General features: G+C 39.4%; 1 protein-coding gene across 3 annotated transcripts in view; it reads left to right on the top strand.

The window, feature by feature from the left end:
- HOMER1 (homer scaffold protein 1) overlaps window positions 1-18,264 on the top strand; it is a 154,076-nt gene that overhangs the window by 102,319 nt on the left and 33,493 nt on the right. Inside the window, exons 6-7 of one of the 3 annotated variants that reach the window (XM_067569299.1) lie at window positions 11,061-11,153; window positions 12,356-13,236. The exons of the other annotated variants lie outside the window; for them this stretch is intronic. Of the exons in view, the coding sequence (XP_067425400.1) occupies window positions 11,061-11,130 (70 nt within the window). The 3' untranslated portion in view covers window positions 11,131-11,153; window positions 12,356-13,236. Of the gene's footprint in view, window positions 1-11,060; window positions 11,154-12,355; window positions 13,237-18,264 lie in introns of those variants that run through there. 3 annotated transcript variants of the gene reach the window in all.

Below are 18,264 nucleotides of genomic sequence, written 5' to 3'. Positions count from 1 at the left end.
AAAGAACACTAAATTACTGGAACTATTGAAATTTTTTTAGCTATTTGGTGGTTTGAGTCAAATAAACATCAAGATGTACTTTGCTTTTAAAATCTATTTGAAATGCTGGATATATTATCTGGCATCTCTATAGCACTTTTTAATACCGGGGATCATTTTATATCACAGTAAAAGAGGAGGAAGTATGACTTTAGGAAAAATTCCAGTTATAGCGTGAAGGGCCATGGGATCTTAAATGTTCACACAAAGCAGACAGCTTGCTTTTAACAATCTAATTCAAAAAGCCCACATACAGTTTATTGCATGGTAGTCTGTGGAGTCCATTATTTTCATCTGATTAATTAAAGATCTTCCCCACCCCTAAATTCAAAGGTGTGCTATTGCAGAAGAGTCTTACTGAGATCATAAATTCTTGGGGAAACTGCTCAGTCAGACCCCTGTATTTGCACAGAGCCCCACTGAATGTGTCTTTCATCCATCCACACACTTCTCTTTACAGAATCAGACATTTATATGTGTTTCATAGTAGCCTCTTTAGTTGAGTATTGTGTTTTGTTGTTGTAAAGTTCTGTTTTGTTTTTGTAAAGAATTGTCTCAGCATAAATTCATTAGAATTCTAAAGTTTCACATAAAGTTTAAGTAAAAACTGTTAAGACCGAGAATTATTTTTCCTCCTGTAAGAAAACATCAGTTTTCCTTGAACTATTGTCATTTACAGTTTTTATCACTGTTAGAAGTACACTAATTAGACTTTTTTCCTGGTACTTGTATGTTTATAAATATGCAATATTGTAGCTTCTAAGGATAGTAAACTATTCATAAGATTCAAATACAACAGTGCTGTGTGTGCAGATCGTACAGCTGTATTAAAGTTGAATGACAAACTTTTATAATTGACATCCTGCATGTTTGTGTAGAGACTTGGAAAAACCCGGTCCGTTCCCACCTCCAACATGTGGAGCCACTCCATTAAGAGTACACCAACCCTGGCAGAAATAGTCCCCACTGGCCTTTACTGGGCAGGAGGAATTGATGTAGTGACAAATCCTCCAAACCCACTCTTGTGTTCCTCTGGCTCACCTATATCCTGCATACTTTCAACCTCCAGCCCCTTTGGTTTTGCTGCAAAAGGGAGGAGGTGGCTGGATTTGCCCTTAAAAAGCAGAGAGTGAAAGTTCACTGAAATGGGTTGAAACAATTTTGTAAACATAAAGTCATAGATTCCAAAGCTAGAGGGACCATTGTGATCATCTAGTCTGATCTTCTGTATAACCCAGGTGAGAGAACTTCTCCAAAATAAATCCAGTTCCACAATATCAGAGTTCACTATAAATAGGTTTCCAAAGCCCACATGTAAGAGTGATGTTAAAAATTGTAAATGACCATCACCATTCAATATTAATCCATATGCTGCGTCTAGTATATCTTCCAAACTCATTTAACTCACAGGCAGAGCAAGAATTAGAATACAGTGTCTAGAGGTCCCAGTCAAAGATTTAGGGCACTATTATTCACACTTGTATTATTCACACATGTAATAAAAAGACAGTCCCTGCTCTAAAGAGGTTACAATTTGAAACGTAAAATGAGACCAGGGGATTACCACAACAGACTGGGGAAGTCAGCTGTCTGTTTTTCTGGTTATGTCCCACAATGGTCTAGTTTAAATGCCAAATGTGAATTTGAACATAAGTTTTAACGTTGAGGTGCAGCTTGGGAGCAACATTTTTGGTATGCTTGTTTTGGTCAGGATAATTATTTTTTGTCAGAGTGGGAGGCAGAAGCCCCTTGCAATGGAAGTTGAGTGGTATCTCTTTTCCTAAACCTTGGATGTAGGTATGGGATTAGGAGCAGTGACACATATGGAAATGAACATGAAGATAAAGTCCATCTGGTGTTAGCTATGAGTCACTTCTCTATCCCATCCTCCCTGATCATCTTTAGAGAAGGCTTAGTTTAGGAGGGAATTATAGTTAAGGAGAACAGCTTCCTTATTTGGATATAGATTGCAAGAGTTTGAGAGGCTTTCAAGATCTTAACTGTGCTAACGATGCTAGTAACGTTGACCTCAGAAAATTTGTCTGTGGGTTCTGTCAACACCACCCCTCATGCCAGTGGCAATGTGTAATATTGCCAAATTAGATTTCTCACTGCTTGTTGTTCTGATCATATAATCTGAACAATCGTGAGAGTCTAGAGGTTAAAAGGTAGCTCGGTTTCTACTTCTGCGTGCTGAGACTGTAATCCAGATGGCCAATTAGTACCATTGTGTTGTGGAGTACTAGGAATTGGATTAGGACCACCAAACTAATTTTATAATGGTCACCAGATAGCCATCAGGTGCCAGCAACTTTTGGTTAGTAGTAATGCTGATTGGATTCAAACTGGTAATGTATAGCCATTCACCTCTAGAACTTCTTACCAGTCACCTAAGCAATTTTGTCAACAAAACCCTGAGGCTTTATTTTTCTTGGAGATGTGACCAATGAGAAAAAACAGTGCACTTTAAATGAATGAATGGGACAAATAAAATGTCCAGGATACTTTTGACCTCTTTCTAATACACATGTACAAGGATCTGTCATCAGACAGTTCATTTTGATGAACTTTTAGAGTTGCTAGCATTGCAAATCTTGTCCAGTGGAAGGAAGAAGCAAGATAATTACCTGAGATGTGATAATGGTGTTCCATCATCTTGTCATGACACACCCAACTTTTTTTAGTTATCTAAATTCAGGGGATTGTGGTATCCTGCAAGCTGTTCTTATACAGGATATGACCGAGGTCTGAGAATTGGAAAGAATCTTGTGAACTTCAAATCAAATGGAAACAGTATGATTTGATTAAGCCAATGGGGCTCAGTCAAAGGAAGATAACACTGGAATGCTGCTAAGTCTCAAAATAAACTATCAAATTGCCTTGTTCATCAAAGAAACGCTTTCCATAACAGGAATAAGATCTTATTTTCCTTTTCTATAGTTAAAAATGTTGAGTGAAATATAAGTAAACTCATCGTGTCAGCATAAACCTAAATCTAATTGATGAGTCCAAAGAGCTGTTCACTTTGTTCAGCATAAAGTCTCAAATATTAAAACTAAAATGAGATGGCAGTATCTGTTCTGTAGAATTGTCAAGTCATACTTGCCAGAGGGGCCAAATTCTCATTGAGCTCATATTGAGTACAGTTGGAGGGGAGGGAGAGCAGGCTCTAAGTTCTCTGAGTTCTGTCATGTGGGGAATTTTCTGGCATTTTAACTAACATGTTGTTTACTAGGGGTCAAAATGCTGCCACCTGCCACTGCTCTTTTCCTCCCCTGTGCTAGCAATCTCACCAGTGCAGTTGAGACCATGATAGCAATAGTGGAAATTTTATTTTAGAAAAAAAGGTCCATGTGGGCCAGGCTTTGGAAGCTAGTGAGGGTTCAAGATCCTCTTCCCTATGAAATGATCATTTCACCTTGCCCAACACTTACAAACCACCCAAAAAGTACAGATAGACGGGGTAGCAAATGGCTATTTCCCATGACGTCAAGAGATGAGTGATAAACTGGCAAAAGTTTAAATGTTCTTTGAAACTATTATTGCAATAGGCTGTTGAACACACTTTTTTCCTCTGCAACAATTTCATTCTGTAGTTTACAGATAAAGATGCCTGGGCCTCTGACCAGTTCATTCATTCATTTAAAAAAAAAAAAAAAAAAAGGTGCTAACAGAAATTTAAGATAGTTCAGGACCTGCAAATTCACTTAAAATTCCTTCATTTGGCTAGGGATTAAATGAAACTAGCAACTGTCTTAGTCCAATGAATAAATATCCAGCATTGGGTTATGAACATTGGTTATCTATTACCTTGCTTATTTCATATTGTCCACAATATTACTGTAAATGGTTTTTTTTTGTTGTTTTTTTTAAGTATCCCACTGTGTATGGAAGACAAAGGCCGGGAGGAAAAGAAGGGGCCAAACCAGACATTTATATATCCTCTCATAGTCTACCTCCCCATTACCACTCCAGTTTCCCCTCCCGCCCACTTGGTTCTCAAAACATGTTATCATGGAGACAAGAAGAAAGTCTCTGCTGACCAGAGATTGTCCATAGACCATAATTTGAGAACTACTGGACTCTACCAAGGCAGCTTATATCTTTGAGTGCAAAAGTGCGAGTTTGACCCCCTACGAGCCTTGGTTTAAGTGAAACAAATTTGATAGTTTTAGTCTAGTGTAAAATTCTGATGTAAAATGGCACAATTGTCAGTTTTTGAACACACAGTGGCGTTGCAAGCCACTGTTGGCTGTGTGAGGGTTGAATACTAAGAGTCAGTTCATTGCTAATACTATGTTTCTTTCACATCCTTTAACATGTACTTGTTATTTGTCTTTAGACAGCTCAGTAGAAAGAATGTATTTGGGTTACCTATTTAAGCTACTAACTTTAAGTAATTGCATGGTTATCATGGGAGATTGAACTAGGCTTAATTAAATTTACCATGATCTCATGTAGCTCTTGCTTCCTTAATGGAATAAAATTGTTATTGTCAGCATGAGAAATGGCAGTATATCTCATGCACTAATTATGCAGTTAATGTGTTTCACTGTACTTATTTGGATAACTAAAATGACAGTCATAATATGCTAATGAGTGCATCAGCTGCTATTTGATATTACTGTTATAATATAGCCTGGAACCCAGAAAAAACAGTAGATGAGGAACATCATCAAAACCATTCTTAATCATTCTCCATCTACCTAATCAAATCCAGGTATGGTCCCTCTACTTTTGGTACTAAAATTACAGGGCCCCCTCGTTGTGTTAGAACTTCAGCTCTCCTCAGCATTTTTAGTCCCAAAGGTAAAGAGATGAGAGCTGACCCAGGGAATGTGTGACATAGTTAGGGATATCATGGGGACATCCGAAAAGGTTCAAATAATCATTTAAACTTAGTCCTTGTTTGAACTGAGCCCTATCAGCCACTAGTAACAGCAATCAATGTGTTGTCATTGGCAGTAACATAACCAAGGATATAGCAGGCCCATACACAAGGGTGCAAGTGGGGAAGTGTATCTTGCTCTCTCTCCCCCTCCCCCTTGCATGGCCTGCACAGGGCCTGCACGTGCACTCCTGCAGTCAGAGATAGTACAGTTTATTACTCCCTGGTTTTGTTGAAGGCACACAGTACCCCCAGGGAGGCAAGAAAAATGTGGAATCCTGGATCGCTCCCCTTTGTTTATACAGTCCCACTGTATACTGGACTGCCTACCACCTGATACACAGGGTTGTTTAAATCCAGCCCAGAAAGGAACCTGGGAACCTCTACTGACTTTGATGGAGTTACTTTGGGTTTACACTGGTGGAATTGAGAACAGATTTTGTCCCTTTGTCTCTACCATCTCAGCTGGATTTCAGAGAAAAAAAGAACCAAATCTGCTCTAAGTGACTCCACTAAAGCCAAGGGAGTTTCTCAGGTGTAATTGGGAGTGTAATTTGACCCAGCATTTATATCCTAGAACAATACTAGCACAATAAATGAGGGGAGGCCAGGTTAGGGAACGTTACAATAACTGGAACCTCCTTTACATCCTAGTAGTAATCGCCTGGTAGAACATGGATTGCAGCAGCACATATATAAATTATCACTTTGAATAACAATTTCAAAAGTGCCAAATTTCTAGTGATTTTGGAGCCTAAGTCTTATTGACTTTCATTGACTTCTAAGTTTAGAAAATGGGACTTAAGTACTTAAGTAAATTAAGAGCTTTTGAAATTGTACTCTTAATGAATATCATTTCCAACGAAGTATTTTGTACCACAGCAACTGAAGTGAATTCCAAATCTAATGGTCTGGAGCAGCTTAAAGTATCCATTCTTTGTAACCATCAAAATCATGGAAAACAATAGTTGTGGTAAAAGTGCAAAACATGTATGCACCTGCCTTAGCAGTATTGATGATCAATTGTAATGAAAGCTGTGGGAGGAGGGCCAGGATGGGTTTTACTTTTTCGGAGTATATGGTAATACTTTAGATTTACAAGAGTTTAGTGTTAGTGCAGTAGTAAAAAATGTTTAGAAAATATTTAGCCCTTTGGGAGAGCAAGCTTAGCCAGAAATTATAACACAGAGTTGTTAATGCTAGATAGACTTTCAGTAGAGGCACACAATGGTGACCTATATGATGGCATCCTTTGTATAGTATAAATTTAATTACTAACATAAAAATATAGTAGTACTTTGAAATAATTGAGGGTTAGGATGTGAGTTCCCTAAATTGTATCCAGATAATGCAAGTTAAATAAATATAGCATGTTTGTTCTTCTTACAAACAAATGTGCAAAAAATACAAAGGACAATGTTGCTTACAGCACAAGTTCAATGAAAGAATAGAGCTAAACTGGAAAAGCCCATGGACAGGACAGGTAGTGGACTGGAAACTTGAGATCTGCATTGTTCGGCTGGGGAGGAGGGTTATATTTCCTTTCTCCATTGTTGTTTCAGTGAGAGGTCTTGTCCTCAAATCCCTGCATCTCTCAAGTTCCACAGCAAGAGCACTGTGCCTCTGCAGTGTCTCTTAGTACTCTGGATACCATGGGAGCACAACTCTAGAGCTATGATCATATACTCTCATTCACTGTCTGCTGGTCCTGAAGCGATCTCTGAATGGTGTGTATTTCATTGTGCAGTGGATCAAACTGCACAAGCCAGTTTTGCTTATGGCATCATACTCTTGCACTAAAATGCCATATGTGGTTGGTGAGGAGGATCATGTTATGGACAGCAGTTGTCTTTCAGGAGATACAAAACCACATTCCCTCTACAACTACTGCAGAGCGGCTTTCAGAGGGAAAGATATTATTTGCATTGTGGTAGCACCTAGGGGCCCAATAATGGATCAGGGCCTCATCATGCTAGGCATTGTACACACATAACAAAAATATGGTCCCTGCCCTAACAAGCTAGAGATAGTAAATGGTTACAACAATCCCACAGAAGCAGCTCTCCCCCTTTCTATGGCCCATGATTACATGGCTGACCTTCCAGAATTTGAAATTATGAATCAAATTAAATGCCAAATGAAAATAAGTCTGTATACCAAAAGCCCTTGAAAGAGAAGCCTGAACTAGTCTCACAAATACCCACCCTCACACATTTGCCCAAAAGACACTGTGTTTTATCTCCACCACTGAATGGGGCGGTGATTGCGCAACTCTACTGTGTCTCTGAGCTTAACAGCAAATATAATATACTGCTCCAAGTAAGGGAAAAACCAAGAAGACCGTAACAGATTCTTTCATGCCTCCCTTCTCTTCCATTCCACTTGATTAAAAAAGCATGTCATAGAGTGAGAATAAAGTGCTTAAATTACCTTGGTTACCCCAGGAGCTTCCCAGCTTTTGGTTCTCCATACCCGTGTTAGCCTGAGAATCTACTCTGAATCATTAGATCAGCCCCAGATATTCTCCTTCAGAGGGAATGTTTTCAGTGGGTTGCCAACCGTCTGTAAATTTACGGGCAGTCAGTAAAAAAAATGTACAATTTTAACAGTCTGTAAACCCGTAAAAAAAAAAAAAAAAAGGAAAATGTCTGTGAAATTGGGTAGAAATAAAACATATTGTATTTTGACATTGATTGTCGTCGTTCAGAATCACTTTTTGTATCATAAAATTACACTGATCGTCAACGTTATCAATTTCCTGTTTCTATTATTGCGCATGCCCAAATAACCAGATTGAGCCATTAACTACAGCTAAAACAATTGCATAATTCCGTATTCTTGTGTACAGAATATCGTGAATGAGTACACACTTTTGTGACATTATTGTATTGTTTATGATATTTTTAGTAATGTCAATAAAAATTTATCATGTCAATAAAAAAAAATCAACTTCAGATCTTCACATCAGTAAAAACTAAAATGCAAGGTTGGCAACCCTGGTTTTCACCCTATTTCAGCATCCATTCATGTACAGTCTAAAATCTGAGTCACAAGCTTTTGATATGCCCAGTTTATTGTCTGGTGTACAAAAGTTTCTGCTAGTATCTAGAAAACTTCCATGTGAAGGACATACTTCCCGAAATGAGACTAATTTTCTATATTTGCCCTGAAGAAAATAACCTCGGATAAGGTCATGCCCTCACCCAATGTCTTTAGTCCATTTTGCCACCATTGCTGCTTTTCTTTAAGTGGTACAATAAATAAGTCTCTCTGTCCTTAACCTCTGTAATCAAGACATTCTTCAAACGCTCCTTTTATCTTTTTTCCTTTGATCAAATCTGGGTTCAACCTGGGTTGAGATCTGGGGCCTGAATCACACTGTGTTACTCCATTTCTCACTGATGTAGCTCCATTAACTTAATATAAATATTCCTTAGTCCAGAGGAAGGGAACAAATGTTTCATACTCATTTAATGTTCCCTTCCCCTCTTCCCAGGAGAACTATCTTCTTTTCCTAAAGATTCTTTTGAATGCTTTAGGTAAGAATAAGGGTCCTTTTGAAAGTTAGTCTTTCACTGGTCTGGTTTAAAGTGTTAAACCTGAAGCAAATACTCTGTATTTATCTTGTGGTCATATCTTTAAAGAGACCATACTTTGTTAAAAATTCCAATTTATCAATAACTTCAATCGATATCTAATATGATCTCCTTTGTGTACACTGTCCAGTTAATCACAACAATAGACAGGAAAGAAGTAACCAGTACTCAACAATATGTGTATGTAACAAAAGCTTATCTCATTGTTTAAAAAAAGAAAAAAATGTAGTGAAGCCATCATTCTTTCTTTCTTCTATCATACTTTGCTGCTGCTTTATATTATTTGATTTAAATTATAAACTATTGAGGCAGGGAAATACATTAATTACTCTGTAAATTGACACATAAGTGTGGTGCTATAAAAATCACATTACAATCATAGCTATTTCTACAATTTTGAAGCAAAACTTAAAACAAAACTTTGATATCTAGCTCTGTTCATAGTGCAGCAAACCAAATAAATTTAGCAAATATCTGTTACTTAGACCATCTTTTGTATTCTCACTATTTGAAGGCAGCTACTGGAATAATCATCACTCTAAATTCAACAATTTTTTTTTTTTTTGCCAAAAACAACTAAATATGGTGATTTTGAGCTTTCAGGATTAATGTTCCTTAAGTGACCTACTTTGCAGAAAAAATAATCATGCATTTTTAGCCTCTGGCATTGTATTCGGGTCACAGATGGACAGATAGCAAAGCTATTCCTTAGCGATTTATTTAAATTATACTACTAATACCCAACAAGAATGAGGACAGGTTCAATGTTAATTGTTCATAGTGCCTAAAAAGATCAGTGGACTATGCTTTGATATTAAGCAAGGGAATCGAGGTTATTTCAAACTATGTAAGTAAGCAGTTGTTTTTGACTGCTGTGTACTGACAATCAAATTATGAGGGAGACAGGCTGGGTAAGGTAATATATTTTATTGGGCCAACTTCTGTTGGTGAGAGAGGCAAGCTTTCGAGCTTACATAGGATATGTCTATATTAAAAACCCATGACTGGCTGGTGCCAGCTAACTCAGGCTCGCGGGGCTTGTGCTGAGAGGCTGTTTAATTGCAGTGTAGATGTTTGGGCTCAGGCTGGAGCCCGAGTTCTGGGACCCTCCCTCCTTCATGGGGTCCCAGAGCGAGGGCTGGAGCCCGAGCCCAAGTGTCTGCAATGCAGTTAAATAGCCCCTTAGCATAGGCTTTGTGTTCCCAGGGTCAGCTAGCACAAGCCAGCCACTGATGTCTAACTGCAGTGTAGGCATATTCACAGATCTCTTCTTCAGGATTTAAAACGCTCCAGCAGTGTAACTGCACTGCTGTAGCGCTTCAGTGTAGATACTGCCTGCACCAATGAGAGGGATTCTCCTGTTGGCGTAGATAATCCACCTCCCTGTTGACCTAGCTAGTGCCTCGCAGGGAGATGGATTACCCACACCAATGGGAGAATCCTTCCCGTTGGCACAGTGTGACCAGACAGCAAGTGTGAAAAATCGGGAGAGAAGGTGGGGGGCGGAGGGTAATAGGCACCTATATAAGACAAAGCCCCAAATATCAGGACTGTCCCTATAAAACTGGGACATCTGGTCACCCTACATTAGCATAGGTAACTGAAGCACTACAGCAGTGAAGCTACACTGCTGGAGTGTTTTAAATCCTGAAGAAGAGATCTGTGGGTATACCTACACTGCAGTTAGACACCAGTTTCAAGTGTAGACCAGTCCTCAGAGGGTCACAGCTAAATACAAAGTGGAACAAATTGTTTATCTAAGTAGATAACACATTTTAAGGGACCATTCAAGGTGAAGTGGCCAGTTAACATCTCTCCAGTCATAGGGGGGAAATGAGCAAAAATGGCTGGGGTGGGGAATTCTTGGGCTATAGATTGTTGTAATAAGCCATAAATCCAGTGTGTCTCTTCAGCTTGTGATTTTTAGTGTCTAGCAAAGTTGTGAATTTTAGTTAGGGCTGCTAACCCCCAGGATTGTCCTGGAGTCTCCAGGAATTAAAGATTAAGCTTTAATGAAAGATTGTCATGTGAGGAAACCTCCAGGAATACTTTCAACCAAAACTGGCAACCCTAATTTTAGTGTCCAGCAAAGTTTATGAATTTAAGTATTTTTCACAAAGCAATCACTCTATATCTGACCTCTCAGTCCTCATCTGCAAAGGAAACCAACGTAACACCTTCAAAAGACAAGCCTGGAAGCTTAAATGCATAATGTTACTAGATACTAAGAATCATGGACTAACTAGAGACAATGGATTTATGTCTTATTACAACAATCTACTAAACTAAAATCTACCCACTCAATCCTCTCTCACCTTCCCCCCCATACACTCCTGGTTTTTTCCCCCTCCTTTCCCCCCTATTACTGGAGATGTGTTAACTGGCCATTTAACCTTGAATGGTCTCTTGAAATATGTTAACTACTTATGTTAAGCAGTCTGTTCCACCTTGTATTTAGCTATGACACTCTGAGTACATTTCCCAGACCTGAAGAAGAGCTCTGTGTAAACTTGAAATCTTGTTTCTCTCACCAACAGGAGTTGGTCCCATGAAAGATATTACATCACCCACCTTGTCTCTCTAATATCCTGGGACCAACATGGCTAAAACACCACTGCAATCAAATTATTGTAAGTATTAGAAGTTAGAGATCGAAGAATTACTATTACTCTGAATCCCTCCCCTTGAGAAATGCAAGGTACAGTCCCCAGATAGCAGATGTGTCTGATATTAAACTAACACTACACTTCATGTACAGGAAGTGTCATATAGATTTGTAATGGAGGTTCAAACTCTTTCTCTCCCTGATGTGTTTATGATCATAAAGGCAACTGACAGCAAAAACATGGTTTTATATATAGTACATAAGCATCTATAAATCTATTGTGGAAACTTTCCTCTGTATACTGTACACATCTACAGTATGTATATGTCTTAGTTGATCCTAATGACACTCATTTTATTATTACACAGTACAATGGTTTGTTTTCCTCTTTATCCATATGCCTGGAGGCCATACTGCAGTAGCACTATTATAATTATGGTTGAAAAGTCTCTTCCATTATAATCTTCTATTTTCAGACATTCATAGATTTCAGAAAACAATCTAATAGGCTGAAAATTTTCCTGCTTTTATCATCTATTATCAACTGAGGAACTGTAGTGCATTAGTAGGAGCAATGCCAGCAGATCGAGTGAAAAGATTATTCCCCTCTATTGGGCACTGATGAGGCCACATTTGGAGTATTGTGCCCAGTTTTGCCTTACCCCCTCCCCCGCTATAGAAAAGATGTGGACAAATTGGAGAGAGTCCAGAGGAGGGCAACAAAAATGATAGGGGGCTGGAGCACATGACCTATGAGGAGAGGCTGAAAGAACTAGGCTTGTTTAGTCTGCAGAACAGAAGAATGAGGGGGGATTTGATAGCGGCCTTCAACTACCTGAAAGAGGGTTCCGGGGAGGATGGAGCTAGGGTGTTCTCAGTGGTAGTAAATGACAGAAGTAGGAGCAATGGTCTCAGATTGCTGTGGGGGAAGTATAGGTTGGATATTAAGAAAAAACTTTTCACTAGGAGGGTGGTGAAGCACTGGAATGGGTTACCTAGGGAGTTGGTGGAATCTCTATCCTTACAGGGTTTTAAGCTGCAGCTTGACAAAGCCTTGGCTGGGAAGATTTAGCTGGGGTTGGTCCTGCTTTGAGCAGAGGGTTGGACTATATGACCCCCTGAGGTCCCTTCCAACCGTAATCTTCTATGATTCTAACTCCTCCATGATCAATATTCCACTGTATGGACTGGAATAGTGATTGCAACACCTCTGCATTTCCTATGCAGGTTCTTCCAACTGCTGGATCCATGTAGCCTCTGCCTTGGCATATGCCCTACCAGAGAGAGCACACAGAGCATGCAAAGAATGTATGTTTCCTGTGGGACTAATGATGTGATATTAGCTAACTATGGTGTTATCTACAAATATGGACTATTTTTGTTAAACTGTTGTAAACACCATTGTAGACGCTCTTACTCCACAGATTTAAACTAATTCAAAATAAACCTGGTTTACCCAAAATAAGTATCCAAACAGCATTTTGCTCTGGATTAAATCAATTTAAAATAATATCTTTAGTTTAAGTGGTGCAATGTCTGGGCAGATCTTCAGCCTGTGTAGATTGTCATTGTTTCATTTACTTCAAACTGGAAGCTTGACTTCAGTGGAACTATGTCAGTTTGCACCATGTGAGCTTCTGCCCCTTTATGTTTAGACAAGTTCTATATTTCATGGGCAATCTGGAATTTCAGTCTTCTCCAGGTATGTCCTCAGTTCAGTCAGCAAGTGGTCAATGCCATCTTCGTTCACTTGTAGATATGGTTGGCCTGCTTTTGGTAGTTGGGAATCCTCAGTCTGAATGGCTTGCATTCGTGTATTGTTTGACTATTTTACTGTCTTTCATGGATGCTATTCCTGTATTTTCAGCGCCGCTATTGGAGGACGTTATTGGGCTTTAATTGAGTTCTTCTAGGGAGTTTTGCACAAAATGTCACTGTGATTGTTAAGAAGATGAATAAACTAATTTGACATTGGTTATTTTAATCAGGTCCTGATTCTACCAGATATATAAATTCAAATATGTTCAAATCTTGTAATGTCTAAATGAAAAGAAACTTGAAATAATAACCATATTGTCATAGTTTTGTTAGAGGATGTGAAATTTTATTAGGGGAAATAATATTTGTGAAGTTATTCTGCATCATCAAAAATAAAACTAGATAAATTAAGGCAGAATATGGTTTGTTATTTTATGTAACCACAAAAAATCTACAGAATGTACAGTAAAATCCTTTAGAGAAATTCCAGGATGTGTTGTGAACAGTATATTATAAAAGTCTGTATTAAAATAATAATGTTCAAGTCCACTGTATAAGTCAACTGCCTGAGAATATGCTTGAGTAATAGTACTGGTGAAGTCCTATTGAAAACTATAATTCTAAATACATAAAAAATCCTAGGGACACTGTCTAAGTTTAAAATCTGCATAGCTAAAGCAGTAATAGAATTGTTGCTGAATCTATTGTTCTAGAAAATGAATGCTTCAGGAATATTTAATGCCAACATTCTAGTATACAAGCAATAATAAAACAGGTCAAGGCTTTTTTCTTGGCAGGGTGGCAAGGGGATGATTCAAAAGTACAGGTGCAATGCATTCAGTAAAGATCACACTTACATCATTATTTATAGATAGCTGGAATCTACCTTCTGAAATCTTATTGATTCATAAGTTTACCTAGTATTAAGATGGATATATAAAAGTTAAATAAATATACCTACTTACCCATGCTGCATTAAGTTAAAATATAAAATAATCAACACAGTCTTTGATTAGCCTGTAAAATTATTTGGAAAAAAAACTTTGTGCTATGATACATTAGTATAAAATCTTGTACATATAATTCTTTCATAAGGCAGAACGGTCCTCAAAGCCTTAAGTGCAAACACTTACACATGTGAGCAACTGTATTCATGTGATTAGTCCTGTTAAATTCAGTGGGATTACCTGTATGCATAAAGTTACTTAACTGTATTTGCAGTATCAGAACCAAAGGGAGGAAAGAAATATGCATATAATGTGTAATTAAGTAATACCTATTAAAAATAAATGAGGTGGTTTCCTTAAGCATGTCCTTAACAGATTTTGCTTATCTGTCATGCTGCCACCACTGTAAAGTAAATCTGACCATCAGCCACAGAAGCAAAAAATGAGTTATTTTTCAATAGTTAACTTCCCTTGCCTTTCTTGGAATAAATGAGTCACAACCTTCATACTTCTGTAAGATTCATGCTTCTGAAAGTAGGATTTTTTATTGTTTTAAAATTTAGTCGTTTTACTCTAGCAGTTTGAGAAGAGAGGTTGACATTTCTGAATTGTAAGCTTTTAATTAGTTGAATAGATCCTGAAATAACATTCTAGAGAATTTTTTCCCTACATTCTGATAGGAAGGAAGGGGGGTGATTTATTTTAAAAAACAACAACAAACACTGTTCACTTTTTTGGGGGAGGAGCCCATGTGTAATTAATGAAACGCAGGTTTAAAACTAAGAAGTATTGCATGGAATATACTGAATTGCTCACAAGCACCCCTTAACTGATGGGTTTAGAATACCATAAACATCTTTTAAAAATATGTCAGCTGCTTCGTATGTAAGGTTTGCAGCTGCCGTATAGACTGCATATATATATATAGGATGAGAGAGGGAAACACAATAGCTGAAACAGTGACACAGAATGAATTACTGCTTATATATGTGATGTTCAAACCCACTTTTGTTCAGGGTCAAAGTGCACTTGTTTTTAAATGTTGCTGTCGCTCTTATAAAAAGAAAACAAAACAGGCATAATACTCACAGAACAAGATAAATGCCTTTCAATCCATGTTTTTGTATTTATTTATTTGTATAATGCCAACATCATGCAAGGCTGTATGTTTATGGTACTGTACATCCCACCTGTGTACATTAATACATTCACCTATGTGTATCTACCTTAGATGATGTTTTCTTTCCTTTGCATGTGTTGTAAATGAATATAGGGCTTGTGGATGACACCAGATTGATTACTCCCAGCGACTGAAGCTCTCTATTTATTCAAAGAGCAACTACAGCATAGGCAGGGACTGTTTCCCTATAGTTCCCTGCCAATATTCCTCAACCCCAACCTGGATGAACTTATTTTATGTGAGAGCAAGTCAACACTACAAAATTAAGTTGACCTAAGTTATGTTGACTTAAAGCCACAGCAGTAATTAAATCACTTTTGTTTTGGGAAGGGTTTGTAATGCTTCATGGGTGCAAACAAGTCACGTAGGGGTGACTGGAAACATGATTTCAGTGTCACATGATGTAGTTCTCTCCATCACATAATTTTATCTGCATTCCATAATGTTTCATGCTTCTTTTCAAAAACCCCACAAACCAGCGGGTACACTGTGAGAATCATGGATCCTACGTGGTTCTGCTCTATTGTGATGAGCATTGTGAGTACAACATGCCTGATCTCTGGTGGGTCTTCAAATACTGAAAGGAGCCGTGGGGAATAGGACAATTGCTTGGAGCCTAGCTTGCTGTGGGACATAGAAAGAAACAGTTCAAGGTGGTTGTTGGCATTCACAGAGCAGCTGTAGATAGTGGATCGCCAGTTCTGGGCCTGAGAAACAAGCACTGAGTGGTGGTATCACATCCTTATGCAGGTTTGGAGTGACAAGTAGTGGCTGCAGAATTTTCGGATGCGCAAGGCCACATTCCTGGATGTGTGTACAGAGTTTACCCCAGCCCTCCTGTGCTGTGACACCAAAATAAGAGCTGCACTGACAGTGGAGAAGCAAGAGCCAATTGCTGTGTGAAAGCTTGCAATGCCAGATTGCTACCATCAGTTGAGAATTAATCTGGAGTTGGAAAATCCACTGTGATTCAAGTGTGCAGGACCATTAAGTGCATCCTGCTACGAAGGACTGTGACTCTGGGCAATGTGCAGGACATAGTGGATGGTTTTGCAGCAGTGGGGTTCCTGAACTGCGGTGAGGCAATAGATGGCACACACATCTTTATTTTGGCACCAGACTACCTTGCCAATGAGTACATCAAAAGAAAGGGCTACTTTTCTATGGTATTGCAAGTGCTGGTGGATCACCGGGGATGTTTTATTGATATCAGCGTAGGATGGTCAGGGAAAGTGCATGGCGCACTCATCTTTCAGAATACAGGCCTGTTCAGAAAGCTGCAAGCAGGGACTTTCTTTCCAGACCAGAGGATTACCATTGGGATGTTGAAATGTTAATAGTGATCCTGGGAGACTGAGCCTACTTCTTACTCCCGTGGCTCATGAAGCTGTACAATGGCCACCTCGACTGCAGCAAGGAGTGCTTCAACTACAGGCTCAGCAGGTGCAGAATCACAGTTGAATATGCCTTTGGCCGTTTGAAAGGCTACTGGTGCTGTCTACTCACAAGATTAGACCACAGTGGAAAAAAAATCCCAATGGTTATATGTGCCTGCTGTGTGCTTCATAATATCTGTGGAGCGAAAGGGAAAAGTTTCCATCAGGGTGGAGGGCAGAGGTGAAACAGCTGTCTGCTGATTTTGAACAGCCAGCTACCAGAGCTATAAGAAGAGCTCAACATGGATCTGTATGGCTCAGGGAAGCTTTGAAAGACTGCTTTAATAGACAGCCACAGTAATGTGTGTTGCTGTATTGTGCTCTGCCTGTTATTGTTTTTTTGCACCCCATATGAACCTTGTAATGACTGCTGTGTATGCAGTAATATAACATTGCAAATACACTTATTACTATTATCTGTGAATGATGTCAGCCATAGCCAGCATAGGTTATGAATTAATAAAGATTAATTAAGTTTTCATAAATAGATGCCATGTGGAATGTGTGTTTTGTGGGAAGGAGGGGGTATAAGGAGGTCCCAGAATGCAGTTCTCTATGAACTGCAGAGAACGGTGAGCCCGGGTCTGTTGAACCTTAAGGTCAACAAGAATTTCCAGCATGTCTGTTTGCCACTTGAAAATTGCTAGCATCTCCTGATGCATGTCTCTCTCCTTTTCCTGTGCTTTTCTCCTCTCCACTCTATCCCTGTCCATTCTGTCTGCAAGGGTGATCCTCCAAGCCCTGTGGAGTACCAGAGGCTTGCAGGATCTCTTGGAACATGTCATTCCACGTTTTCTCCTCCTCATCTGGCTGAGTAGCTCCGCTGGTGTGGATGGAGAGACCCTCAAGGCCACATTTCCAGCTGCAAAAGATACAATGCACAGAGGTACTATTGTGAGTGTATTCACAAAGTAAATGGAAATTTAGTATGCTGAACTCACTTCCCTTGATCCACACAAGTTATGAGCACTACATTCTCACTTCTCCTTGGGATTAACAGAGCAGAGTGGCAGTCCCAGCCATGGTGGCTATGGTCTGTGAGGGAGGTGATGGAGAAGGGGGCTAGCTTACGGGCATGAGTATATGCAGATAGAGCAATTGAGCTGAATACTGGCACCATTTTCCACAGGCAGTGGTGACTTTAGGTGATGTCTCACTCCTGAGGGTAATGGAGGCTGAAAGAGAACAGCTCCTGCATGTGCCTGGCTGCAGACTGGGCCCATATGCTGCTAACTTGTGTGCTGCAATGGTGTCTGCTGAAGTAATTGCTGAGTGGCATGGGAAAGTGTTCTACCATGGTGGAAGAAATAAGGTAGCTCTCCCTAGAAAGCTTCAGCAGAGGATTGCAGACTACCTTCAGGAAAGTTTCCTTGAGATCTCTATGGAGGATATATGGGATATCCTGGTGCAAAAAACCAAACTGTTCTTCGAGCCCCCCTCTGCCTAACTGTACAGGGGAATAAGAAACAGATAGTGACTCTACCTCTATTGGTTATTTCACTACCTCTTCTAGCATGATTAAAAAAGAGTAAATGAACAGATGTATCAGTGCAATATCAAAGTAAACTGCATACTTACCAGAGGTTCCTTCCCCTGCATCAGGCTTGCTTGTGCTGGACTATAGGGACTGACTCGACTGCTTGGGAGTCAAAAATAGGTCTGGCTTGCTGCGCCACTAGATCCCCCGGTCTCCTGTTCCCCCATCCTCCTGCTTTTCCTCATCCAACACCTCCTCCTCACTGTTCACTTCAAGGGCCTGTGACTCCAGCTCCCCTATAGTACCCATAGGTTTCTTGGAGGTAGTGGTGGCTCCTC

The sequence above is a fragment of the Emydura macquarii genome, unplaced genomic scaffold, assembly GCF_026122565.2.
Source record: "Emydura macquarii macquarii isolate MOO-44397 ecotype Brisbane River unplaced genomic scaffold, CSIRO-AGI_Emac_v2 contig_2897, whole genome shotgun sequence".
Classification (NCBI taxonomy): Eukaryota; Metazoa; Chordata; order Testudines; family Chelidae; genus Emydura; species Emydura macquarii.
The sequence above is the reverse complement of the archived record's forward strand: the minus strand, read 5'-3'. Positions and strand labels throughout refer to the sequence as shown.